A 27,655-nucleotide genomic window follows, 5' to 3' on the forward strand; every position below is an offset into this window, starting at 1 on the left:
CCCTCGCACCCCCTACCCTCGCACCCCCTACCCTCGCACCCCCTACCCTCGCACCCCCTACCCTCGCACCCCTCACCCTCGCACCCCTCACCCTCGCACCCCTCACCCTCGCACCCCTCACCCTCGCACCCCTCACCCTCACACCCCTCACCCTCACACCCCTCACCCTCACACCCCTCACCCTCACACCCCTCACCCTCACACCCCTCACCCTCACACCCCTCACCCTCACACCCCTCACCCTCACACCCCTCACCCTCACACCCCTCACCCTCACACCCCTCACCCTCACACCCACACACACCCTCACACACACCCTCTCACCCACACACACCCACCCTCACCCACACACCCACCCTCACCCTCTCACCCACCCTCACCCTCTCACCCACCCTCACCCTCTCACCCACCCTCACCCTCTCACCCACCCTCACCCTCTCACCCACCCTCACCCTCTCCCCTCGACCCTACACCCTCACACCCTCACTCACCCACATACCCTCACAACCCTCACACCCTCACTCACCCACATACCCTCACACCCTCACCCTCACACCCTCACCCACATACCCTCACAACCCCTCGCCCTCACAGCCCCTCGCCCTCACAGCCCCTCGCCCTCACAGCCCCTCGCCCTCACAGCCCCTCGCCCTCACAGCCCCTCGCCCTCACAGCCCCTCGCCCTCACAGCCCCTCGCCCTCACAGCCCCTCGCCCTCACAGCCCCTCGCCCTCACAGCCCCTCGCCCTCACAGCCCCTCGCCCTCACAGCCCCTCGCCCTCACAGCCCCTCGCCCTCACAGCCCCTCGCCCTCACAGCCCCTCGCCCTCACAGCCCCTCGCCCTCACAGCCCCTCGCCCTCACAGCCCCTCGCCCTCACAGCCCCTCGCCCTCACAGCCCCTCGCCCTCACAGCCCCTCGCCCTCACAGCCCCTCGCCCTCACAGCCCCTCGCCCTCACAGCCCCTCGCCCTCACAGCCCCTCGCCCTCACAGCCCCTCGCCCTCACAGCCCCTCGCCCTCACAGCCCCTCGCCCTCACAGCCCCTCGCCCTCACAGCCCCTCGCCCTCACAGCCCCTCGCCCTCACAGCCCCTCGCCCTCACAGCCCCTCGCCCTCACAGCCCCTCGCCCTCACACCCCTTCACCCTCACACCCCCTCACCCTCACACCCCTTCACCCTCACACCTGGGAGCTGGGGGATACGAGTAGATCTTGGGTCCAGCAAGACCAGGATAGTCGCTGAGCCGCGACCAGGTCAGCAGGGCTCGAGCAAGGATGTGGCAGTTCTTACGGTCTTAAGGGAGCCACGATTGAATCAGCAGGGCTCAGGTGTTCTCAAGGTTGCGAGGGAGCCGCGACCACGTCTGCAGGGCTCAGCTGGTTCCGGGCAGAAGTCCTTCTCTGCCGGGTAGGAGCCGCGACCATGTCAGCAGGGCTCTCGTAGTTCTAGGATTCAACTAACTTGATCGTCCCAGAGCACCCCTGGATATAGGACCGTTCCTCTTTGATGTCCGGAGTCCTCGCAGGCAGAGGTCTTAGCACCTAGGGGCCGCTTGTTGGGGGTTCCTCCCACGCGGGTCCTTTCATCCTTTCAAGTTGGGTCTGGAGGGATCCGAGACACGCAGCAGGCTTGCAGCCAGCCCTCAGGGATGGGCGATCGAAACCCACCTCTCGAGGGAAGGTGGGAGGTGTGATCGAACTACTCCTCCCTCTCTCTACCCCCCAGCCGGGTATGGCGCGTCTAGGGCCGAGGTCGTGCTGGGGCCGGGGCGGCCATCTTACGTGCAGGGAAATGGGCACCGGCGGCCTTTGGGGCCTATAGAGTTTGGGTGCGTCCGATACCGGGAAGTTGGAGGGGGGAGGACGGGGAAGTCCAGTGTCGTGTGTGTGTGTGGATCATGGAGGGAATGGTCGGGTAGGCCGTGATAATTAGGGGCCTGGTGTGGTGCACGGGTCAGGGAGGACCACGCCACGAGGCCGGGTCTAACACCCTCACTCACCCTCACTCACCCTCCCCCTCCTCCCCCCTCCTCCCCCTCACCCCCTTCACCCCCTTCACCCCCTCACCCCCTTCACCCCCTCACCCTCACATCCCCTCACCCTCACATCCCCTCACCCTCACACCCCCTCACCCTCACACCCCCTCACCCTCACACCCCCTCACCCTCACACCCCCTCACCCTCACACCCCCTCACCCTCACACCCCCTCACCCTCACACCCCCTCACCCTCACACCCCCTCACCCTCACACCCCTCTCACCCTCACTCCCCCTCTCACCCTCACTCCCCCTCTCACCCTCACTCCCCCTCTCACCCTCACTCCCCCTCTCACCCTCACTCCCTCTCACCCTCACTCCCTCTCACCCTCACTCCCTCTCACCCTCACTCCCTCTCACCCTCACTCCCTCTCACCCTCACTCCCTATCACCCTCACTCCCCCTCACAGCCCCTCACTCCCCCTCACCCTCACAGCCCCTCACCCCCTCACCCCCCTCACCCTCACCCCCCCCCACCCTCACCCCTCTCACCCTCACCCCTCTCACCCTCACCCCCTCACCCTCACCCCCTCACCCTCACACCCTCTCACCCTCACCGCCCTCACCCCTTCACCGCCCTCACCCCTTCACCGCCCTCACCCTTTCACCGCCCTCACCCTTTCACCGCCCTCACCCTTTCACCGCCCTCACCCTTTCACCGCCCTCACCCCTTCACCGCCCTCACCCCTTCACCGCCCTCACCCCTTCACCGCCCTCACCCCTTCACCGCCCTCACCCCTTCACCGCCCTCACCCCTTCACCGCCCTCACCCCTTCACCGCCCTCACCCCTTCACCGCCCTCACCCTTCACCGCCCTCACCCTTCACCGCCCTCACCCTTCACCGCCCTCACCCTTCACCGCCCTCACCCTTCACCGCCCTCACCCTTCACCGCCCTCACCCTCACCCCCTCCCACCCTCACACCCCCTCCCCCTCACTCACCCCCCCTCCCCCTCCTCTCCATCCCCCTCACACACCCTCACACCCCCTCACCCTCACACCCCCTCACCCTCACACCCCCTCACCCCCACCCTCACACACCTTCACCAGCATAGCATAGCATAACAAAAAAAGCATAGGATAGCAAAACATAGCATAACAAAACATAGCATCTCATAACAAAACATAGCATAACAAAGCATAGCATAGCATAACAAAACATAGCATAGCATAACAAAACATAGCATAGCGTAACAAAACACAGCATAGCATAACAAAACACAGCATAGCATAACTAAACACAGCATAGCATAACTAAACACAGCATAGCATAACTAAACACAGCATAGCATAACAAAACACAGCATAGCATAACAAAGCACAGCATAAAACAACTAAACAGCACAGCATAACACAACTAAACAGCACAGCATAACAAAACTAAACAGCACAGCATAACAAAACTAAACAGCACAGCATAACAAAACTAAACAGCACAGCATAACAAAACTAAACAGCACAGCATAACAAAACTAAACAGCATAGCATAACAAAACTAAACAGCATAGCATAACAAAACTAAACAGCATAGCATAACAAAACTAAACAGCATAGCATAACAAAACTAAACAGCATAGCATAACAAAACTAAACAGCATAGCATAACAAAACTAAACAGCATAGCACAAAACTAAACAGCATAGCACAACACTAAACAGCATAGCATAACAAAACTAAACAGCATAGCATAACAAAACTAAACCGCATAGCATAACAAAACTAAACCGCATAGCATAACAAAACTAAACAGCACAGCATAACAAAACTAAACAGCACAGCATAACAAAACTAAACAGCACAGCATAACAAAACTAAACAGCATAGCATAACAAAACTAAACAGCATAGCATAACAAAACTAAACAGCATAGCATAACAAAACTAAACAGCATAGCATAACAAAACTAAACAGCATAGCACAAAACTAAACAGCATAGCACAACACTAAACAGCATAGCATAACAAAACTAAACAGCATAGCATAACAAAACTAAACCGCATAGCATAACAAAACTAAACCGCATAGCATAACAAAACTAAACCGCATAGCATAACAAAACTAAACAGCATAGCATAACAAAACTAAACAGCATAGCATAACAAAACTAAACAGCATAGCATAACAAAACTAAACAGCATAGCATAACAAAACTAAACAGCATAGCATAACAAAACTAAACAGCATAGCATAACAAAACTAAACAGCATAGCATAACAAAACTAAACAGCATAGCATAACAAAACTAAACAGCATAGCATAACAAAACTAAACAGCATAGCATAACAAAACTAAACTAAACAGCATAGCATAACAAAACTAAACTAAACAGCATAGCATAACAAAACTAAACAGCATAGCATAACAAAACTAAACAGCATAGCATAACAAAACTAAACAGCATAGCATAACAAAACTAAACAGCATAGCATAACAAAACTAAACAGCATAGCATAACAAAACTAAACAGCATAGCATAACAAAACTAAACAGCATAGCATAACAAAACTAAACAGCATAGCATAACAAAACTAAACAGCATAGCATAACAAAACTAAACAGCATAGCATAACAAAACTAAACAGCATAGCATAACAAAACTAAACAGCATAGCATAACAAAACTAAACAGCATAGCATAACAAAACATAGCATAGGATAGCATAACAAAACATAGCATAGGATAGCATAACAAAACAGCGCATAACAAAACAGCGCATAGCGGCATAGCATAGCCAGACCCCCCTGGATATAGCGGCATGGATTAGCAAATTTAGCGGCACAAATATGGAAATTTAGCTGCACAAATATGGAAATTTAGCAGCACAAATATGGACATTTAGCGGCATTTTATTTGGCGGTTTTTCCTACAACAAACACAGATATCTTAGTTTTTTGTGTATGTGGTCTATGTGTGTTGGTCCCTGGTGTGTTTGTGGTCTGCGTGTGTTGGTCCCTGGTGTGTTTGTGGTCTGCGTGTGTTGGTCCCTGGTGTATTTGTGGTCTGCGTGTGTTGGTCCCTGGTGTGTTTGTGGTCTGTGTGTGTTTGTGGTCTGTGTGTGTTCGTCCCTGGTGTGTTTGTGGTCTGTGTGTGTTTGTGGTCTGTGTGTTTGATGCCTGTGTGTGTTGGTCTGTAGTGCGTCTGACGCCTGTGCTGCCGGGTCACTGATGCCCTTGAACTCTCTGAAGCTGCTGCTGTCTGCGGACACTGAGCCTTCCTAGGGCCCCTCGGGGCCCGGGCAGTGCTTGTCTGGAGACAAGGGCCCATTCGGGAGCCAGGAGAGTGAAGGAAGCCCCCAGAAGGGCTGGGGCAGGGTCAGGCTACCGCCAGGGACGGATCCCCTGGTCTGCAGTTGCATTAAATGTTCCTGTAATTACAGACAAGGCTTTCTCTGAAAGAGCCATCAGTGACAGCCCCCCCCCCCCACCCCCCCCCCCCGGCACAGGTCGGGCACTTTTGTAAAAGTCGCGGCATTTTCCATGCATGTTATGTGCAAGTGCTTCCAATTCAGGAGGTGGACTGGGGAAGTCTGGGTGAACAACTCTCGCCACGGGATGTAGTTGATAGTAGCGTAAAGGAACCATAAGAGATGGTCCTGCTCAGCCCTGAAAATCATCCAGACTAACGAAGTCCCCCCAGGGAAATAGTCTCCATCAGTGTCAATGTCTGCCTGTATTAATGTGCTAAGGGTTAATCTTCTACAGTAGGAGGAAGGAAGCAAGGCAATGTACCGAGCCGGCAGGAGTGGTTGGTTCGCTCTACAAGACAAGGCCCACCAGGCCATACATGTCATACCGACTGTGTCAACATCATCTATTTGTACCTAGAGGTTGCTTGCAAAGTGCACTCATCTGAGGTTTGTAACTCATGATGGTACGCTACATCCAGGCATGTATCAACACTTCAGTACTCTGGAGCCAATATTTGACATAGTACTCCTGTGTCACTAAATAATAGACCTAAAATCCGGTGATGCCAGACCACCAGCTCTCTAAGGCTGGGTCAGCATGCCCTATCAGAGACACAGCTGTTTACCTCCAGAGAGAGGACGGCTAAGTGTTTGCCGCAGCTGCTCAAAGATGGCTGCTGGAATTCTGACCGAGATGAAGAAAGTAGGTCAGTGATGTCTCGTGTTAAGAGCACGTCAGCTGCTCACCACATCGGTACTCCATGGCAAGGGGAATTCCAGAGGCATAGGAGTTGTAAAATCCGTCAAGGGAAAAACTGAAGACTGATTCCACTTAATATGGAGCCCCAAGTGACTGCTAAACCAAATAACCTCTCAAATGACCGGGTGCGAGGTTGTGCCCGGACCTCTAATTATACAATGCCACTGCCTCCAGAGGCCTGAGATCGACCACGACCAGATGGCTCTTTCCACCCCCCCCGCCGCCAACCCTCCGCAGACCCGTCCGCTCCCTTGAAAGGGGCCTGTATGTCTAGATTTCGCAGGCACTTTTGTAAAAATCCCGCCATTTTGACAAAAGTGCCAATTTCGCAGGCACTTCTGTAAAAATCGCTGCATTTTTACAAAAGTGCCAATTTCGCGGCAAATCGCGAAATCCTGGAGGGTCTGCATAGCATAACAAAACACAGCATAGGATAGCAAAGCAGAGCATAACCAAGCATAGCATAGGATAGCAAAGCATAGGATAGCAAAGCATAGGATAGGATAGAAAAACATAACATAACATAGCATACAGCATCACTCAGCACTACCACAGCATCACTCAGGTGCACCACAACATCACTATGCGCTACCACAGCATCACTGAACGCCACAGCATCACTCAGCACCACCACAGCATCACTCGGGTGCACCACAACATCACAATACGATACCACAGCATCACTGAAAGCCACAGCATCACTCAGCACTACCACAGCATCACTCAGGGGCACCACAACATCGCTATGCGCTACCACCGCATCACTGAACGCCACTCGTTCGCCATCACTCGGCGCCACCACAGCATCAATCTGTGCAACCATTCAACAACTGGTTCAAATATCTTCACAAAAGTTATTTACAAAAGTTCAAGCTATTGCCATTATAAATTACAATAACTTTTATTAAGTATTAAAAAAATTAAAAGCCATTGTTATTTGTAATATCAATACATGTAAGTCACATAAATACAACACATATTGCATTACAAATGCTATAGGTGTCACATTTGCGAAAGTTATAGCTATTGGCATTGTAAATGACAAAGCTATTAATTTAGCTATTTTCAAAAGCAAAACATAAATAAAAAATGTGTCATTTACAATACCAATAGCTCAAACTTTGCTAATGCGAGACCTCTTGCATTGCAAATGCTTGTTGCTTCTTGGTGCTATTTTTACTTGAGTTTAAAAATCCATAGCTCTGGTTACCCTGGTTGGATTTCTGTCATTTTATTTCTTGAACTTTACTCTTTATTTTCTTATTAGTTTTGGGAGTTTTATTTTGCTATTCGACTTTATTACGGTTGTAGTTCTGCATAAATACATTTTACATTGCTTCTAAGTTAACCCTGTATGCTCTGTTCCGTAGCTACCACAGAGTTAAGCTCCGTTTTTTTTAGTTGCTCTAGGGTTTCTCCCTGATAAGTATTGTGATTATTACTCAACTAATAACCCCGTTTCTTACAATTGGCAAAAAGTCATTCTGCGGTCTCGCACATTCATCTCGCTATGCAGGTGCACACCAGTATAGCCACACAAGTGCCATTTTCTCTTTTCTTTATGAACTCAAGATGATGGACATCTCTTGGATAAGTAAATGAAAAATCTGTTAGCGAAAAGTGCTTTCTTAAATGCAAAGCAGCCCAGCAGCAGATATTGGACTCATTTTGAAATTTTTGTTTTGTCTCATTGTGATTGATTCAGCAAATCTCAGTTTTTAAGTTGTGTTTTTTAATAACTTAATGGCATTCAGGATTCATTAAAAACCATCAGCACAGTAGTCTGATATACCGTGGAACAGGTCTTCATGTGAACAACCTGGAAGATCTGCTTTAGGGTATGCTTTGGGGCTTGTGTAGTTGTATGGTCATAGCATCCCTGGGGAAAATTCTATCCCCTTTATTACAGTAGTGTCATATGGTGTTGTGTGTCGATTTAGATTCCGTATGTGTTTTCCCTATTCATGCCCATATATAGGTACAATTCACATTGCCCTTATATAGGCATAGAAATCCAGTCCTTATTTAGGCATAGCCCATGCTGCCCAAATACAGGCATGGCTACTTCCATCCGTTCGTCTAAGTCACAACGATTTCTTGGAAAACCAAACTCTTAAGCCGTTAGGGACTTCCCCTTGCTTGAATATTGATTTCTCCAAGAACTCATTTATTATGCATGAACAACTATTCTTTAGGGGTTCATCCATGACGTTCATATGCCCGACTTTACTACAAAGTTGGCATTCCTAAAACACCTTCAAGGTATGAATATACCTTCACTTGCTATGGCAAAGCACGGTGTGGCTCGGTACAGTTCGACTACCTACTTGCACGACGCAGCTCGCTACAGCAAGTGCCGAAGGAAGCCAACTCTCCAGCTGACACACTGATCAGAGTTGTCCTCTGCCGAGAATCCAGCTCAAGTGTTTGACTCCCCTTGCGGGGTGTTGGGAAATCAAGTCAGTGAAAGAGATACCAACCTCTCTCATCCTAAGGTATGAGGCTGATTATAACCTAGAGAAAACTTTGGCAATTCTTGGCAAAACTAACCTATGCTAAAAGACCACACTTACTACTTCCCTCGTACTAGACCTAGGTTAGGTACCCTGGGGTGGCGTGTTTTAGAAGCACCCGTTGAGTATTTTAGCCTGTTATTTATGTATGTATTTTTATATGTCATAGCATCAGACAATGCTATTACAGTATTATTTTATATTACTGTTTACGCTGTACGCATTATACTTTACATTCTGTCTAACGATTGTAGCAGTTCACCTCTCTTGCATGAGAAAAAAGGCTGTTCAATAAACCCCTTTTATTGAAACGCCTGTCTCTCTATTTTCTCTGCAACTCTGTAGAAACGAAGCCTGCACCATTGACTGAGTAAAATAGTTATCTATTGTTTTCACTACTCTGAAGACACGTTTTTATTCTTGGGAAACAAAGTTGTCATGTTTATGTGGTTGTCAGAAACTAATCTATTGTGTATTCAAGAAAGTTTCTAGTTACCTCTGAGCTCGCTGGCACACACAATAAAGTTTAGTATACTCGATAGAGACATACTGACCTTAGTCCTATGTCATATCTATAGGGTATATTATTCCAATGCGCTGAGCCTTTTGGGAATATAGGAACTACACTACAATGGGGCAGGATGCAATATTTCACACTTTGAATTTTCCTCCTCTGCAGATTGCGTCCATTGCTGCACACCATACTGCAGTTCATTTTGCTGTTCCATCGCTCACTATATTAATTGAAAATTGTTGATTTAACAAAATATTTAAATCTTTGCTCGGGAATTCTTCTAGCATAAATGATGTTTCAAGAGACAGACCTGTTGTATATTCCAATCATCCTCGAAGCCCATGCAGAGCGACATACATTTGGTATTCTAAAATTAGAAAGCTCGCACACAACACTCCCTCAAGTTTCACTCGTAATGATGCACGCCTAGCATCCGCTCCTCCACCTTCTGAGAACTTAGTTGGTTACCTACTCTGCAGCGGGACTCCTGTCCTTCTTGCTTCAACTCCAGTTCAGGTACCTCAGTGCGTGGTAGTCCAAGACTTGTTTAGTTGCTCTGCTCCCATGAGCTCTCCTGAGCTGTGAGCTGGGCCCCCATGAGCTTTTGTGAGTCGTAAGCACCGTAATACTCTCTCTAGCAGGTATCGCTCAGAGCCTGGGTTCTTCCATATGTAGCCTTTGCCCCCCACACAGCGGGGTGTGCGTTACCCATCCCCCTTCCATGACTTATGACCTGACTTGTCTTCCCATCGCCACCTCTGAGCGGATGGCTGTAGAGATGACACCGAGTGTGTAGCCCGTTTTGCTTTCCAGCTATTCTTGAACTGGGTAATTTTTCGGCTAGCACACGAACATATAGCCAATTGTATAGCTATGTAAATGTATTCACTCCCTCCACGGCTGGCTCATCTGAATGTTTTAGAATGCCTCTTGCTTGTATCATAAAACATTCCTGAGTTCCTCCATCTCATTGAGAGGGTTGTAACCTGCACTGCGCCTAGGTTCCGAGTGTATGGAGGTTACCCAATGATGAAACATGCCACCTACTGGTGGGTGAAGGAATTCACCCTTTAAAAGGGATTCCCCCGCATTCCTTTTTCTTTCTAGACCCAGGGGTGCTTTTTTGTGTTGCCAGATTACATTAGATGGGAGTTGCCCTCTGCTGGTCGTTAAACCTCCTCATGCCTCCTTTAAGTGTACTGTGTAAAATATTTTGCCAACTGTAATTTTGTATGTATTTGCATGCATGATTGTTGCTTTGTGGGAAAGCTAATGCTTAAGACAGTAGGCAGTGGATTATTATGGTGACAAAGCAATTAGTCTATTAGTCTTAATGGTTCATTTTGGAAACGTTAAGTTAGATGCCATAGGACTGGTATTTTTATTATAAAAATTAAACAAAGGCAGAAGATCTTATTTATTGTGAAAATCATATGATGAAGCCAATGAGCCTGAGAGTATGACTATTGCATTATATTTAAGTCTTGAAACCTATTGTTACTTGGAAGCTCAAAGCTTATAGTAAGCGCCAATGGTGTTGATGTTGGTTGCTCACTCTGTCGAATCCTAGGAGTAGACGATTTCCACTGTGAGAATCCTCCGTAGGACTTCATTATGGCTGCATGTTGTTTTGTCAACTTTAGTTTTGTTAATAATTGAAATTTTATGTGAACTGTTTGTGCCTGTATTATAAATAGTACTTTTAAGTGTCACATGACCGCTTAGGCAGTAGTTATGGTTCTAATTAAAACCGTTCATACAAAAAAAAATCCATGCATAATTTGAAGGGCTTTGGTCTGTTCTCTTCAGGAGTTATTGCCCCGTGACTGATGTAATGTTGCTTGTTGATCTGCGTATCCACATAAAAATTGTTTTTTGTGTCAGGACTGGCGTGCCTGTCCTTTAGATTTCCATTTTTCTTTTTATTTGCTTTTTTTTGTATCTCTTTCCTTTTCTAGCTTTTTTATTAGGTCGAGCCTGGGCAGCGCATGCGCTGCTCTGCAAGGCATGCTGTATTCAGGTAGGGACTTGATGCTCCGCCCATATTTTTCATTGGCTTGTCATTTTTCTCTGTAAACTGTGGCTGTTCATTGATCAATAGGTTTAGTAGTCCCTCCTTAGTACCACCTCGTCTCATTTTGTAACCTCCCATGGCGACATCCCCTACTCGGCAGGCTTTAATTGCAGCCTCAGAGTATTATTTTGCCAAATAGCTTTGTCCTGCCTGCTGTTGGACACGATCTCTACTAATGCTTTTTAAAATATTTTATAGCACTGGTGCCAAACACATTTGCAATGCAATAGGTCCCACATTTGCGAGAGTTTAAAGATATTGCAGTGTAAATGACAATGCCTTTTATTTATCTTTTTTAAAAACAGCACATAAATGGCAATGTCATTTACTATGCCACTGGCTCAAACTCTTGTAAATGCGAGAACTATTGCTTGCAAATGCTTGGTTCTCACATCACCTGGCAGCTTCCCAAACAGTGCTACTGGGACGCTGGTTTGCAGCTCATTTCATCTGTGTGCTGTGTCCTTTCTGGGCACTGCTTCAAAAGGTTGCTATTTTCCAGTGTATCATTGCTTTACCATTCAAAGACAGCCTCCACATTTAGAAGCAAAAGGTCAGCCGCCCTGGGTTGGTACAACAATAACTAAAGAAGAGCTTAAAAAACACAAACCTTCTGCTGTTCAACAGGTGTTGGCTTAGTAATTAAAAATTTTTTGGGGTTTAGTAGTATGCAAAAAAGCATGATGATTTAGATAGGTTAGTTGTTTACTAAACATTCCTGCCATGCACACGGTAACCCCTACAAATCCATGTTATCTTTCTCAAGCTTGTAAACCCAATCTGGTCACGTTAAATGAGATAAACATGTGTTATTTCTAAATGAAGAAGCACGTGGGCGATGGAACACACAGGCAGGATATTTATAGACACCTTTGACGGGCTTACAATGCGAGCAACTGAAACGTTTGTTTTGTTTTTCTTAGTTTTGTAGACTCTAAGTGAGCCTAAAGAAGTTATGTTTGTTTTAGGTTGCTCTTCCTAAAAGAGTAAGTTGAAGCACTAGTACTTCAACCTAATATCTAAATATAGCCTTAGGCAAACATATTTGCTTACTTAAGAATTCTGTAGAATTTGAGAATCCACATATCAATAGATTATTCGGTAAATAGTGTGCTCTCTTTCTGGATGTCAATCTAAAATTTTCGGAACTTAAAATGTATTTACATAACAGTCTGACTGGAAACTGTGTTCAGCCTTTAAAGCCTGTGACCTGTTAACGCGGATGTTTTGTGTCTGATGACCATTAGCATTTTCAGGGTATTAAGGGCACCCGTGCTACTTGTATTCATGAACACCTTTTCTTCCCGTTTTTTTTTCGCCAAATCAATTTTCTCTTCTTCTCCAATCAAAAAGATTACTTCCTGTTAAAATGAAAGGTCTCCGGCTTCAGTTAGCTCGCCCCAAGTAGTGAAAGCTGTTGGATGGTCGATTAGCCTGAAAGGTTTTATGTTGAATGATTCTCCTGCTCTTTCTCGATGTTGATTTGATTGTGTTGGAGAAATAGATGCTCTTTTCCTTTTCAGTGGCACACGTGTAATTGTGAGGAGAGTTGGTGATCATGACACCTTTGGGGAGAGTAAAACAGAATTGTGAACAATTTAAGGAGAATGTTATGTGAAAAGTCAAAATTATGTATTTGTAAAATGGGGGGGGGGGCTCCACATATGATCGCAGATGATGCAGTTTTCGTGAGTGGGGTCCTTGGGAGATGGTCTCTATATCTTCTGTCTTGATTGACCTTTAATATTCCTGTCCCAGTTCCTCCTTTCATAACTTACTGTTATGACGAATTGTAATTGTTCCCCTTTCTAACCACTGACCTTTAATTTCCTGGAAGTTAGCTTTGTGTGGTTAGAACGTTAGGTAGGAGGGTTAGTAACGTTCAGAGTTTTTCCATTGAGGACTCACGTAGGTGAGCGTATAGCAACCTTTCTTTTGTACCCGTCTATTCTCCTCAAGTTATTGCAGATTTCCATTTTTATTGGGCATTGCACATTCTGTAGTAGGGGATCTCTGTGTATAGTCATAATCTAGTGAATAGTCCCGCCCATGTGCGTGGACCCCGGAGCAATCAAAAATAATCTCTTACAGTGTCAAAAAATGCAGAAAATGCATAGACACTTAAGAGAGAATTTAAAGACAGATAATGCAGCCAAAAAGGCTACACTGTCCAGTACTTCAACTAGAAATTCCACCATAAAATCCACAAAACAGCAAAGCCTGTACAGATTTCCCTTGCTTAACAGCAAAATCCCTCAGGAATGATAGAGAGAAGAACCTGGACAGACAAGCCCCATAGGCTGCCATTATGTGGCTTAATTAGGATACTGTGCCTTTAAGGAACCTTCCAGAACCTTCTCTCAGTATCCCAGAATGCATAGCAGGTCCAACTTAGCCTCAGTTCTTTTTTCCGGCTCCTGCAAGCAGGACCCTGGAGCATTGAGCTCTCCCTTTCAAGGGTTTTTGTTAGTGTTTTACACTGATTTCGATTTTTGGTACTTTTAAAGTACTCTGGTGACTTTCTTTCTGTGTTTCTGCACTCTTTTTTGTCCATAATGCCTGCATTATTCGACAAATGCCCTGAGTGCTCAAGAAAGAAGGCCAAGACAGACTCCCATGAGGTCTGTATTCTCTGCCTTCCCTCTTCCCACATCCCTGAGGAGTGTAGGATCTGCAGAAGCTTCTCTGGGAGGACCCTGAAGGAGAGGAAGAAGATCAGGCTTCAGGGACTTGAGGAGAGAAAGCTGAAGGCACGAGGTGGGTCAGGAGGGGCTCCTTCTACCCATGCTGAGGCCTCTGGGGGGCTCCCCAGGGGCAGGAAGACCAGCCCTCGCCCAAGGTCTCCGTCTGGGTCAGTTGCGCTGACCACGACGTCGAGGGGACGGTCAACGGCCAGTTCCAGGTCTCCCCAGGGCTCTGGGTCGAGAAAACGTCGCCCGTCGACGTCGAGGAACGTGTTCCGGCCGCCGTCGAAGCCGGTGTCGATATCCTCGTCGTCGCTGTCGGCGTCGAGTGATCGACATCGGAGGGCCCGGCGTCGGCGCTCGCCGTCGAGGCGACACCGCCGTTCGCCGTCGAGGACGTCGTCGTCGAGGGGATCCTCGTCGTCAAGGTCGCCGTCGAGACGAAAGGCATCTCCGGCACCGAAGAGGTCGACGTCGAAGCATTCCAAAAGGCCGACGTCGAGACGGTCAAGGAGATCGACGTCGAGAAGGTCGGAGAGGTCGACGTCGAGAAGGTCCAAAGGGTCGCCGTCGAAGCGATCCAGGAAGTCGACGTCGAGACCGGCGAAGAGGTCGAGGTCGCCGTCGAGGCACCATCGCCCGTCGTCGAGGTTTCGTGGCTCGTCGATCTGGTCGGGGTCGACGTCGAGACGGAGACACGGTTCGACGTCGAGGAGTGTGATTCGGTCGACGCCGAAGGGCCGTTCGACGTCGAGGGGACATCGGTCGTCGTCTGGACACCGGTCTTCAGCGTCTGGAGGTCCTAAGGACAGGCCCAGGACTGTGGGGGGCTCCCCCACTCTCTGGTAGAGGTGATGGCTCGCCGGGACCGGCCCATTCCGGGGTGGATACTCCGATGAAGCCGTCTACGCCTCCTCCGCGGCCGGTTGTGCCGAAGGGTCCTCCTCCGAAGGCCCCTTCCCCGCCTCCGAAGCCGGCTCCGCGGGACCCGCGTCCGGTTGCTCCTCCACCCCCGATCCCACCGAGGGAGGTGTCGATGCCTAAGTTCCCGACGCCTCCGAAGAAGACTCCTAAGAAGCCTGGAGCTCCTGACCCTGGGAGGCCGAAGGAGCGTCCGAGGCCCAAGAGGTCGAGGTCTCGATCGGGGAGACGGGACAAGTCGAGGAGTGGCCGCGGATCTTCATCACGATCCAGGCATCATCACAAGAGACGTCGGTCCAGGTCACGTTCTCCGTCTGGGACCCGTTCCTACTCGCCCACGCTGTCCGATTCGCCGGAGACTAGGGTGTCTCCGATAGACGATATTAGCACATTTCAGGAGGTTCTCCTGCGTGGTGCGGCGAAGTTGGGCATTGAGGTTGAAGCGCCTACGGCTTCTACCTCGGTAATCTTTGAGACTTTACACAAAAGGCACTTGTCTCGCCCCCTGTTACCTCTGGTGCCGGGGCTCCTTGAGCCCGCCGAACAGCTATTCCTGACGCCGGCAACGGTGAAATCTGTACCTTCCAGGATACTGAAAAAGTACAGGGCTCCGGACTCAGACCCAGCCTTCTTGAGGAAGGACCCGGTACCGGATTCAGTCATCGTGACTGCTGCTCGGAAGCTTCATGCCACCTCCCCTGCGTCCACGGTGCCTCCGGACAAGGAGAGCCGGTGGATCGATTCTGCTGGTCGCAAGGCGTGTGGGACATCCGCCTCGTCCATGAAGGCAGCCAGTGACTCGGCTTTGCTGGGACGTTACGACCGGTCCCTTTGGGACTCGATGGAGCAGTTCGCAGACCTCGTCCCTCGAGACCGCAAGGAGGACTTTGTGGAGATCGTCAAGGAGGGGATGTTGGTCTCTAATCAGGCCATCGGCGCCGCAGCAGACATATCGTTGCTGTCCGCGCACGGATATTGCCACGGGATTCACCAGAGACGCCATGCTTGGCTCAGGTTGACATCGTTGAAACCGGAGGCACAGCAACGCGTGGCGAATCTCCCGTTTTCCGGAGATACCCTCTTCGGGAAGCACGCGGATGATGAGATGGCCAGGATGAAGGCCGAAGCGGAGACCCTGACGGCAGTGGGCCTGGAAAAGCCCAAGGAAAAGAAACCCTTCCGACAGTACCAACGTCGGTTTGGGGCGCAGGGTCGTGGAAGGGGGCAGTCTGCTGGTCAACATCAACAGCGGCAGCAGCAGCAGCAGTACAGGCAGCCCTTCCAGAAGCGACAGGGTGGTAGAGGTCGTCAACAGTCCTCTACCGCGACCAAGGGCCCGGCCGGGTCCCGTCCCTGAGCTGTTACTTCCCCCTCGTCCGTTACCCGCTCCGGTGGGGGGAAGCGTTCAATTTTTTCTGGCAGAGTGGAGAAAAATTACTCAGGACAAGTGGGTGCTGAATATTGTTTGCAATGGATACAGTCTACGTTTCACCAGCCCTCCTCCATCGATTCCTCCCGTCAGCTCGCAGTATCAACTGCGCGAGCTTCAGACGGAGGCGGACGTTCTGCTAAGGAAAAGGGCGATCGAAGACGTACCTCTGTCTCAAAGAGGAAGAGGTCTGTACTCTCGGTTCTTTCTTGTCCGCAAGAAGGACAAAAACGAGTTCAGGCCCATTCTGGATTTGCGGCAGGCAAACAAGTGGATTCGCAGAGAAAAGTTTCGCATGCTGTCGTTGCATCAGATCTACCCTCAGCTGCAACGGGGAGACTGGATGTGTGCCATAGATCTACAGGACGCATACTTCCACGTGCCCATTGCATGCAAACACAGAAAATTTCTGCGCTTTCAAGTCGGCACCAATCACTATCAGTACACGGTGCTACCCTTCGGACTGAAGTCTGCACCCAGGACATTCTCAAAATGTATGGCAGTGGTAGCGGCACACCTGAGGAAGAACAAGGTGTTTGTCTACCCGTACCTGGACGATTGGTTGATCAAAGCCTCCTCCTTCTCGGAGGCTCGAGCACACTTCCAGAAGACGTGCGTTCTCTTGAGCAAGCTGGGGTTGCACATCAACATGTCCAAGTCGGTCCCGATTCCGGTGCAGTGCATCCAGTACTTGGGGGCCTCCATCAATACGCTGTCAGCAAGCGTGTCTCCTTCGGAAGAGCGACGTTTATCACTCGTTCGGAAGGCTCAGGCTCTCATGAAAACTCCGTCTACGACTGTGAGGACCGTGTCTTCTCTACTGGGATCGATGGCCTCTTGCATCTTTCTCACTCCTCACGCACGGCTACAGATGCGACCTCTGCAGGAGTGCTTGGAGGATCAGTGGGACCAGAGGAGAGGTTCTTGGGACGACAGGATACGACTGTCTCTACATGCTCTTCAGTCTCTGAAGTGGTGGTGCTCGAAGGGGAATCTCCTCAGAGGCGTTCCCTTCCACAAGGACATTCCCACACAGACCATCGTGACGGATGCGTCTCTCCAAGGTTGGGGGGGCGCATTCCGGAGACCTGCAAATTCAAGGGACGTGGTCCCCGACGGAGTCCACGTACCACATCAATTTCCTGGAACTGAGAGCTGTTCACTTGGCACTGAAGGCCTTTCATCCGTCCTTTCAGACCAACTCTCTGCTTGTTCAGACGGACAACACGACAACGATGTATTACCTCAACAAGCAGGGGGGCTCGAGATCGCGCACTCTGTCGCAGGAGGCGCAGGCGATCTGGCACTGGCTTCTGGCTCGAGGACTGTCGATAACGGCCACCCATCTGCCAGGTGTGCAGAATGTTCAGGCAGACGAACTGAGCAGAATCGTGCAGGAAAACCACGAATGGGTCATAAACGACGAAGTACTAGGAGAAGTCTTCGCAAGGTGGGGAACTCCAGTCGTAGATCTGTTCGCCACCGCCGAAAACAGCAAATGCCGAGGCTTCGCCTCCAGGTACTACCAGCCAGGGACGCTGGGGAACGCGTTATGGATCGACTGGTCGAACAGCTTTCTGTACGCTTTTCCACCAATTCCCCTGATTCCGGCGGTTCTCATCAAGCTGTCTCACTCCAGGGCGAGGATGATTCTGATTGCCCCGGAATGGCCCAGACAGTGGTGGTTCACGGACCTACTTCACCGATCCCTCCTTCCTCACATGAAGCTGCCGTGCAGGCCGGACCTTCTCACGAAGTTCGGGGGGCGGATGGTGCACCCCAACCTCTCGTCTTTGAGTTTGGCGGCATGGCTCCTGAAATAGTGCAATATGGCCATCTGAATCTCCCAGAGGATTGTATGGGCATACTGAAGGAGGCTAAGCGACCTTCCACTAGGACTTCCTATGCTTACAAGTGGAAGAGGTTTTGCATCTGGTGCAAGTCTAAGAACTATGACCCTACGTCATGCAAGGAAGATGTCATCCTTCCATATCTGCTTCATCTGGCGCAGTCGGGCCTTAATGTCCATTCCATTAAGGTTCATCTGGCTGCTTTGACTGCCTACAGGAAAGGGCCTTCACAGACTTCCTTTTTCCAGATCCCTGTGATCAAAGATTTTTTGGAAGGCTTGAAGAAAGTGTTCCCTCCTGTCAGGCTTCCTTCGCCTTCATGGGACTTGAATGTGGTGCTGTCCAGATTGATGAAGGAGCCTTTTGAACCCATTCATAAGGCTTCGTTGCAGCACCTGTCCTGGAAGGCGGCGTTCCTCGTGGCCATTACATCGGCCCGCAGGGTGAGTGAGATTCAGGCATTGTGTTGCCAAGAACCTTATACTGTATTTCATAATGCTAAAGTTGTTATGCGTACTCACCCTAAGTTTCTTCCCAAGGTTGTTTCTGATTTTCATATCAATCAGACTATCACTTTGCCTACGTTCTTTCAGAATCCTTCATCTCCGGCGGAAAGGTCCTTACATTCCCTGGATGTGCGGAGGGTGCTGAAGTTTTATCTTGATAAGACTAAAGATATTCGTAGGTCAGACCAATTGTTCATCAATTATGGCTCAGTCAGGACGGGTTTTGCTACCTCTAAACAGTCCATCTCTAGGTGGATTGTGTCCTGCATTCAGTTGTGTTACTGCAAAGCTAATAAGACCTTAGGGGGCAAACCTGAGGCTCATTCCACCAGGGGCAAGGCTGCTACGACAGCTATGCTCCGTAATGTTCCCATTGCAGAGATCTGCAAGGCGGCCACTTGGAAGTCGGTCCATACCTTTGCTAAGCATTACTGCCTGGACACTGATGCCAGGGCAGACGCTCAGGTTGGGCAGGCTTCGCTGCGGAATCTGTTCGCACAGTAGTGGCGTTATTTTACTCTCCACCGCCGCTTGGTGTGGGGATGGGCTTGCCATTCTATTCACTAGATTATGACTATACACAGAGATCCCCTACTACAGAAGGAGTAGTTTCTGTCCTGTAACTCCAGTTCTGTAGTAGGGGTATCTCTGTTATAGTCATAAGCGCCCTCCCGCCTCCCCGGTGGAGTGTTGTTCATGATCATAATGCTACAGGTCTGGCGTTTCCTACGCCTTCGAAAAGAACTGAGGCTAAGTTGGACCTGCTATGCATTCTGGGATACTGAGAGAAGGTTCTGGAAGGTTCCTTAAAGGCACAGTATCCTAATTAAGCCACATAATGGCAGCCTATGGGGCTTGTCTGTCCAGGTTCTTCTCTCTATCATTCCTGAGGGATTTTGCTGTTAAGCAAGGGAAATCTGTACAGGCTTTGCTGTTTTGTGGATTTTATGGTGGAATTTCTAGTTGAAGTACTGGACAGTGTAGCCTTTTTGGCTGCATTATCTGTCTTTAAATTCTCTCTTAAGTGTCTATGCATTTTCTGCATTTTTTGACACTGTAAGAGATTATTTTTGATTGCTCCGGGGTCCACGCACATGGGCGGGACTATTCACTAGATTATGACTATAACAGAGATACCCCTACTACAGAACTGGAGTTACAGGACAGAAACTACTCCTTCCCCTCCTTCCACAAGTCGGATAGAGCTGATTTTTTTGATGAAGCTTCAAATTATAACTGAGGGAGTAGCGAGTAGCTTGGTACTCGCGATGTGCTGGTCGCTACAAAGAGTATGGCACAACATTCTCTGTGTAGCATCTGTTGTAATGCCTTGTTAAACTGACTAACATTTTCTTTGTATTTGAGTTTTTAAAGTTATTTTAATAAAAAAGTTATATGCTCGCTTATTCCGGGATCCTGCCAAACTTGCCAGGTTATTTTAGATCCTATGAACCTAGCGTAACTTAATTTAGATGTAGATTTGGAGCTGGAGATGTGGGGTTCCTCCTTTCAGGAATCCAAACTATAATCATTAAAATGCAAATTAGTTTCTTACATTTTAAGTTTCTGATCTAAATAGAGCATTTTGCAAATTTTGGAAGGTAGGAAGTGGTGAGGAACTATAGATCGTTGCATGTGATAAGTTGTGGGATTACATTTAAAGATTCTCACAGGGATTTGAGCTCTGCATACTATGTTGTAATCCCTGAAGTTGGTAGTTCTCGAAATTGTTAATGTCTAGTTTTTTGGATTACATTGCAGATGTGGTAAGTAGCTTTTCATTTCTTACATCTCTGTACATTTTGGCATCTATACATACTACGTATGTACAGAATCAGAATGAAAAGCTTAATGACTGGGAATCCCAAACTTAAGCCCATCAATTGGACCTGTGCAATAAGGCTAGTGCAAATGGCACCCACCCCCACTTTAGCACTGGCGAATATTGAGACTTGTACAAAATTGTTTGCTCATGGTAGCACTTAGTGGCGACTGTGAATGCAAAACGGGTAAAAAAAAAAAGCCAATGACCTCTGTAAAAATCAAAGCATGCATCTTTGGTGTGCATCGTTTAATTTGTGATGGGTGTTTTTACTTTCCAGTCCGTTTTTGTTCACCATTATGTGTTTTTTTGTCTTTTTTATTTCCATAAGTCTGTTAGGACTTTCTGTGTTTCAAATAGTATCTACATTTCTTTGCTCCTTTTAAGGAACACCACAATAATGTTCTAGGATTGTACCTCCATATTTTATCAACCGATGAAAAGAAGCGCACTTTTAAAATATACGTGCAGTGCAGTACAGATTATTTTTGCATCATTATGAATCAATAAAATATTTTGTTAGCTTTTTCCAGTAAGCGGATCTTGTGATAAGGCTTTGTTCATTTGCTTTGTGCATTTATTCTATTGATTTATTGTAAATGTTTTTTTCTTCCAGACAGTACAATTTGTTCAAGGAATTTTTGTTGAAAAATATGACCCTACAATAGAAGATTCTTACAGAAAGGTAATTTCTAGAAAAGATAAATGTTCTCTTAGGATTTACATTTTTATCAATTTTTATATTTTACCTTAATATAAATCTTAAATATACGTTTTTTGGGCAGGATATATCTATGTATATATTATCCTAAAACCTTTAACAGATTTTGTGTAGTAAAATGTGTTTTTAGAATTGCCAATCTTGCATAGTCTTTGGTAATCCAGCCACTGTTTGAAGGATTAAAGGCTGGTTTGTTCTAGCCAAGAATTCTGGACTTTTGTAAACGTAATTCTGAAATGCTTTAGAGTTCTCTACGTTGAGTAGCATTACATTAGATAAAGCATCTATTGTTTACTGTGCTTGGAAACTGCAGAATCGAGAATCATATAAAAGCAAGCTATCATCCCATACATTGTTCTAATTTTTTTTAATTTAGAGCGTAGAGAAGCTATGTAGCTTTGCAGACTTATTTAGGACGGAACCATAGCAGGTTCCTCACATGAGATGAAAACCTATGCATCTATAGCCTTCCAGTTAAAATAATGTTTATCTGGTAGTGATTTCTAGCTGCAAATTCCTTACCTTAGAATTATCCCTAGGCGCACAACTGGATCCGGAAATGTTTTGTGATCAGTGCCCTTGCCAGGGTTGTGGAATTTAATAAAATATCTACTTGTCCATGGGGCAGGTTAATTCATAAATCTACTAGCCCTGTAACAAAATCCACTTGTCCCTTTGGTGCCATGTAGTGCAGCGACAAATTATGGCAGCAATCTCATTATGTAAGAGCTCTGATACAGCTTCTCTGATTATGCCAGGGATCATACCATAATAGTGTTTGAATACTTGCAATCCACTTATGTTGCCTCAGATCTACATACTGGGGCTGAAGGGAGTGTGGTAAGCAATAGTTTTAGGGTTAGAATGCCCTTTGGATTCTGTACAAACCTACTAACTTGCATGTTTTAAGGGTTTACAACAACTCTTCTCTAATCTTTTCCCTTGCTGAGAAATGTTGGAAATTTACTCCTGACAATGGCAGACGTAAACCACCTTCCAGAGTTGGGAAAAAAGTGGTTGGAGGGAAAGTGAACTTGCAAACACTCAAGACTTTCGCATGAGCAAATCTACACATGCATATTTGCTCATACTAAAATGCAGTTCACAAATATTTTCTAGGAGTAGTATTTCTTGTCCTACTTCTGTGAATTCTTGTGAATTCACAAAGGTTGTATAGCTGAACTTAATGCAAGGACATATATCATGGGTGCACTTTTGAGACTCTCTTTAATAATTGGGCCCCTAATTTGGCCTGGCGTTGGCCATGACCTTTTGCATTTATTGTAATTCTCTCTCTCTCTCTGTATCGGCTGGCTTCACAGCATTATACTCTTTCACAAGGAGCATATTGGCACACAAACTAGTCTTTTTCAGTTCCAGTAACTACCGTGGCAGTCTTTGCTTTTTGAGACAAAGTTTTGCTTTTGCAAATGTTGTTTATAATGGTGAGAGCTCGGCAGCTCCCACACCAAAAAGGTTTTAAGACAAGTGGCACATTGACAAAACTAGAAAACTGACCCCCAATTTCAGACCTACTGGCTTTGCCAATACTTTATTTTTGAGTCCCATAATCTTATTTAAACTGGTTACACTGTTTCATTATGAATATTTTGGGAAATACTAGAATGCATCAACACGTTACTAAACGATGCTGCAAAGAAATGGTACCTGAAATTTTACAGTAGTTTAGCTAAATGTTTTTTTCCCGCTTTCATTTTTTATTAAACATTTTTTTTAAAACAAAGAATCATCAATCTTGCTTTCAAGCTTCTGCAAATATTTGCATTAAATCAGAGAGCATTCTGGGAGTATTATACATAGCCTCCTATTGCTAAACTTTAAAAACGTGTGTACACATTTTTATACTGGAACCACTGTCAGTAGTGCAGTCAGAGCTTACATTTACTTCGAGCGCTCACCCTGATACTAAAGGCTTTCAATTAAAGAACCATAAATACAAGTTTGAACAGCCTTAACATGGACAAAAATACTACCTTAACTGCAGACAGTGTCCTTCCCTGATCCATAATGTGGTACTGCAACCTGGCAATCAAAGGGTTTGTGCTGCAGGGGGTTGGGCCTACTTGCCCCAAGGACAAAATACACATTAAAACTTGTTGCCCCTGACCCCAAACAATATGTCCTGGGTGTCTGGCTATAGGAATTCCACATCCCTGCCTTGCGCACTGGTTTGTGGCGTCAATCTGCTCCACCTGGCGTCATTGGTGCCGGAAATGACATGCGCAGTGCCTACATAGGTGCCACCCCAGCCCGCAGAGGTCCATTTGTTTTGTTCTGTGCCAGTCACCACTGATCTGGAGAGAGCTGCCTCCTCAGTCACTTTTTGAGTGACCTTTTGTCAATGTTTTGGCGAAGGTTTTTGAGAGTTTTTCTCTTGGTGTGGCAGACATGTCCACTACGAAAACATGTTTTAAGCCCTGCGGCGCATGTCATAGACCGTTGTCGGTGATGGACCCTCATCTTATTTGCCTCTGGTGCCTGGAGCTCAACCACAATAGGAAGATGTGCGCCGATTGTCGTTTCATGCTTGCAAGACCTTGAGAAAGTGGTTCCACAAACTCCTTGCTGCCTGAGTGATGCCATGACTGTCTCGCTCGGTCAAGTGAAAGGTTTCTGGATCGGTTGCTGAGCCAAAGATTCTCGTCCCATTCCAAGTCGTTGGGCAACTCTAGTAAATGCCGCAAAAATAAGAAAAGTAAGAAGTCTGAACGATCTTCAAATTTTGCCTCAATTATCAGCTGATGAGATGAGGAAGCATCGGCATTCGAGGCCTGGCTCCTCGGTTGAGCCAGTGCTGGTGTCTGCTCCGTGCTTTCCTGAGTTTCCGGGAGCCGGAGCCACCCCATCTCAACTGCAGGAGTTTTATGAGGCCATGCGCCTCATGTTTGTGTTGCCAGTTCCAACCGGCATGCCTTCGGGCCCTGAAGGTTTGGGAGGGGCCCTTACAGGTTTCAGGCTGGCAGCTCCGGCATCATTCAGGCTCCTTGGATCCACAGAGGGAACAGAACCAGCACAGGTCATACCACCTCAACCCTCCCCAGCGCTTTTCATAATGCTGCTGCTCCCAGTACCGCCAGCCCCATTCTGATCCCAGACACGGAGCCGTAGGGGAGGTTGTCCGAAACTGACTGGAGCAATGCATTCTAGGCCGAAGCCTGATCCCTATTTCTACGGGCTAGGACTTGGGTAGGATTGGGAGAGGGTCCATGGACCCTGATGAATACCAGCCCATAGATCCTCAAATGGACTAGTGTGAGCACTTGGTGGAGGCCAGTGGACTAAACACTTTTCTAGATACCGGCATGTTGTCTCTCCTTTCCATAGGTGCGGTGAAGGGAACATCCTTTAGAATGTTGGTGAGAAGGGAGGGCTGTGGTCCTGGACCTTAGCCTGCCCTCTGTGGCAGTCGAGCTGAACGTGCTTTAACAGTAAGTGATCCCCCCCCCCCCCCCCTTCCTTGGAATCCTTCTCCCATTCAGTGAAGTCCTTGCTGACGTCCTGCTTGAGACCTGATCTAAGACCAGCAAAGGAGCTCCTGATAGCAAGAGGGTTTCCTGCTGAAGGTGCAGGGGACTCCAGTTTCCTCACGGAACACCCCACCCCATCTTGGTGGTCTAGGCCTCTAGCTCCCATGTAAATCCAGGTGCATTCTCTACTGTCCCTCCAGATAGGGAGTCCAAGAAGTTGGACATCCTTAGGACAGATGTCTTCCACCTACCTCACACTGTGGTCCGTGAACGCTGTGTTCCTTTTGGGCCATTACTCCAATGCTCAAAGGGATTTTGTTGCACGGGTACTGCCCATGGTCCCGTAGGAGTCCAGAACCATACTCTCCCAAGCTGTTGCTGGCTGGCGAGATGTAGCTAACCTCATGATCAGATGTGGACTGGATGCCACTGACTTGCTGGGCAGGGCACTTTTGACAGTGGCCTTATGTTTCCAAGCCTGTCTGAGGACAACTTGCTTTTCAAGGGATGTATTGCTTATGGACATGCCCCCGATCTCAATGACTGGCTGTTGAAAAATGTCTCGTCCTAGGCTGTCATCTCCCAGAATAGGGCAGACCTCCTGCATTAGCTGGGGTTCACCATCAATGTGCCAAAGTCACACCTGCCTCTCTCTCAGATGCTCCTTTCATTGGAGCTGTTCTGAACACTGTGCAGTTTTGGGGTTATCCTACTGAATGGGTAGTCCACAATAGTCATGCTATGATATAGATGTTTTAGCCTCTATCGTGTATTTCAGTGGGATCGACTCTGAGGCTGCGGACCCTTCTGGCTTCCTGCATTGTGCTTGTGATACATGCCCGCTGGCATTTGCGGACCATGCAGTGGGGCCTGAAGTTTCAGTGCGCTCAACATCGGGAGATGAGACACAGTGCAGATCTCGGAGTAAACTGCACAAGATCTAAAGTGATGGTTAACGAACCGAGATTAGGTCAGCGGCAGACCCCTCTCCCTTCCCTAGCCAGATCTCACAGTGGTGACAGATGTGTCACTACTGGGTTGGGGCAGCCAGTGGGAGAGATGGAGATCAGATGTCTCTAGTCCCTGGACCTCTGGGCGATCTGGCTGGCATTGAAAGCTTTCTACCCTCCCTCAAGGGAAGGATAATGCAGGTGTTCACAGGCAACACCACCGCTGTGTGATACTGCCACAAACTGGGCAGGGTGGGTTTGTGGTATCTTTGTCGAGAGGCCTACGCCTCCAGACATGGCTGGAACATCAGGGCACTTCCCAAGTTGTTCAACACCTGGCGGGCTCTCTGAACGTCAGGTATTCGAACTCGGATGAAGATGCCTAGCGGATCACAAGTGGCCTTTCTATCCGGAGGGGGGTGCAAGTCTTTTTTAGTAGGGGTGGAGAGCTTTGGTTAAATCTTTTTGCCACCACTGAGAATGTGCAATGTCCAAAGATCTGCTTGCTGGAGTTTCCTATGTGGTTTTTGCTCTGAAACGCTTTTTGTCTCAAGTGCAGCTCAGGCCTCCGGTACACTTTTATGTCCATACAACCCCTGCCCACAGTTCTAAAGAATGTCTGGGATGACTAGGCCCAAGTCATTCTTGTGGCTAGGGACTGAGCTTGTAGAGTTTGGTATCCAGAGGTGTTAAGCATGGCCAGCGGTCCTCCGATCAGGCTGCCCCTTCTGGAAGATTTTCTGTCACAGCATCTGGTAAAGGTACTCAACCGGAACCTGGCAATGCTCCTCTTTCTTGAGTGAAGATTGAGCTGCGACAGTTGACTGCTTTCGACCTTCTGCTCGAATTCTGCAATGTTATCCTGTCACCATGCATCCCTCCACCACAACTGTACAACCCCTGCTGTTGGGGCAAGTTTGTAACATGTGCAGAAAATTAGGTTGACTCCATGTTTGATTCTCTTTCTCATGTTTTTCTGTTTATTCTTTCTCTTGCCCAGTAGGGCTCTGTGAAAGGCTTCCTTTCTGCTAGATCAGCCTTTCCATGGTTGCCTGACCAGCCAACCCTCTTCCAATCCCCTGTTGTACACAGGTTCTTGAAAGGTTTGCAACATGTTTCCACCTCCTTCCTTCATCATGCCTCAGTGGGGCCTTGTCCTGATGTTCCTGATGTGTGCTCCCTTTAAGCCCCTGCAAAACTGTTTTTCTCAGGCTCCTAAGACGTCCTTCCTGGTGTCAAGAACATCTGCCTGGAGGGTTGGTTAGCATACAGCTTTGTCATCCAAGCCTCCACACTTAAACATTACCCCAAAAAGTGGTTCTATGAATTAGAACTTACTTTCTGCTGAAAATGATCACTCCTTTCATGTAGGCCAGTCGATTACCCTGCCAACTTTTACGCTCCCCCAATCCTTTTAAGGAAGGGGTGTGACATCATCGCTGGATCCAAAAAGAGCATAGTCGTTCTACCTTAACTGCACAAGAGAGTTCGGGTGGACGACCAACTCTTCATGGGATATGTTAAAGTGATGAATGGCAATGCTGTGTAGAAGTGGACCATCTGAAAGTAAAATTTGCTACACATTGGCCAAGAAGCAACCCTCTGAGGGCTTGCATGCTCATTCCACCAGAGCCTAGATGGCGACCAATGCTTTAGCACATGGATTACCCTTCCCCGTTATCTGCCAGGCATCAATGTGGACCTCTCTTCACATGTTCACAAAAGTCTACATGGGGTGAATGTATGACATTGTTCTACATTCTGTCCATCAACTGTGTTTTTTGTAATTTTCACCCTGAGTGGGCTGGGTATGCTCAGACGTGAGTCCCAGGCTCTCCACACCACTGGAGTCAAGCTATCCAGGCTGATGAAGGCTGATAGCCAGAAACCGGTCCTTGGATGCTTGATTCCGGTCTGGGAAAGACAGGGCTTGGCAGTTCGGACTGGACTTTTCCCATGCGGCAAAGGGTCAGAGCTGA

The 27,655-nt window shown here is 47.9% G+C and overlaps 1 protein-coding gene across 2 annotated transcripts in view; it reads left to right on the plus strand.

The window, feature by feature from the left end:
• RAP1A (RAP1A, member of RAS oncogene family) overlaps window positions 1–27,655 on the plus strand; it is a 364,901-nt gene that overhangs the window by 196,913 nt on the left and 140,333 nt on the right. For both annotated transcript variants that reach the window (XM_078644455.1, XM_078644456.1), the window contains exon 3: window positions 21,134–21,202. In XM_078644455.1, the coding sequence (XP_078500581.1) occupies window positions 21,134–21,202 (69 nt within the window). The remainder of the gene's footprint in view (window positions 1–21,133; window positions 21,203–27,655) is intronic.

Source organism: Lissotriton helveticus, chromosome 5_1 (assembly GCF_964261635.1).
Source record: "Lissotriton helveticus chromosome 5_1, aLisHel1.1, whole genome shotgun sequence".
NCBI classification, from domain to species: Eukaryota; Metazoa; Chordata; class Amphibia; order Caudata; family Salamandridae; genus Lissotriton; species Lissotriton helveticus.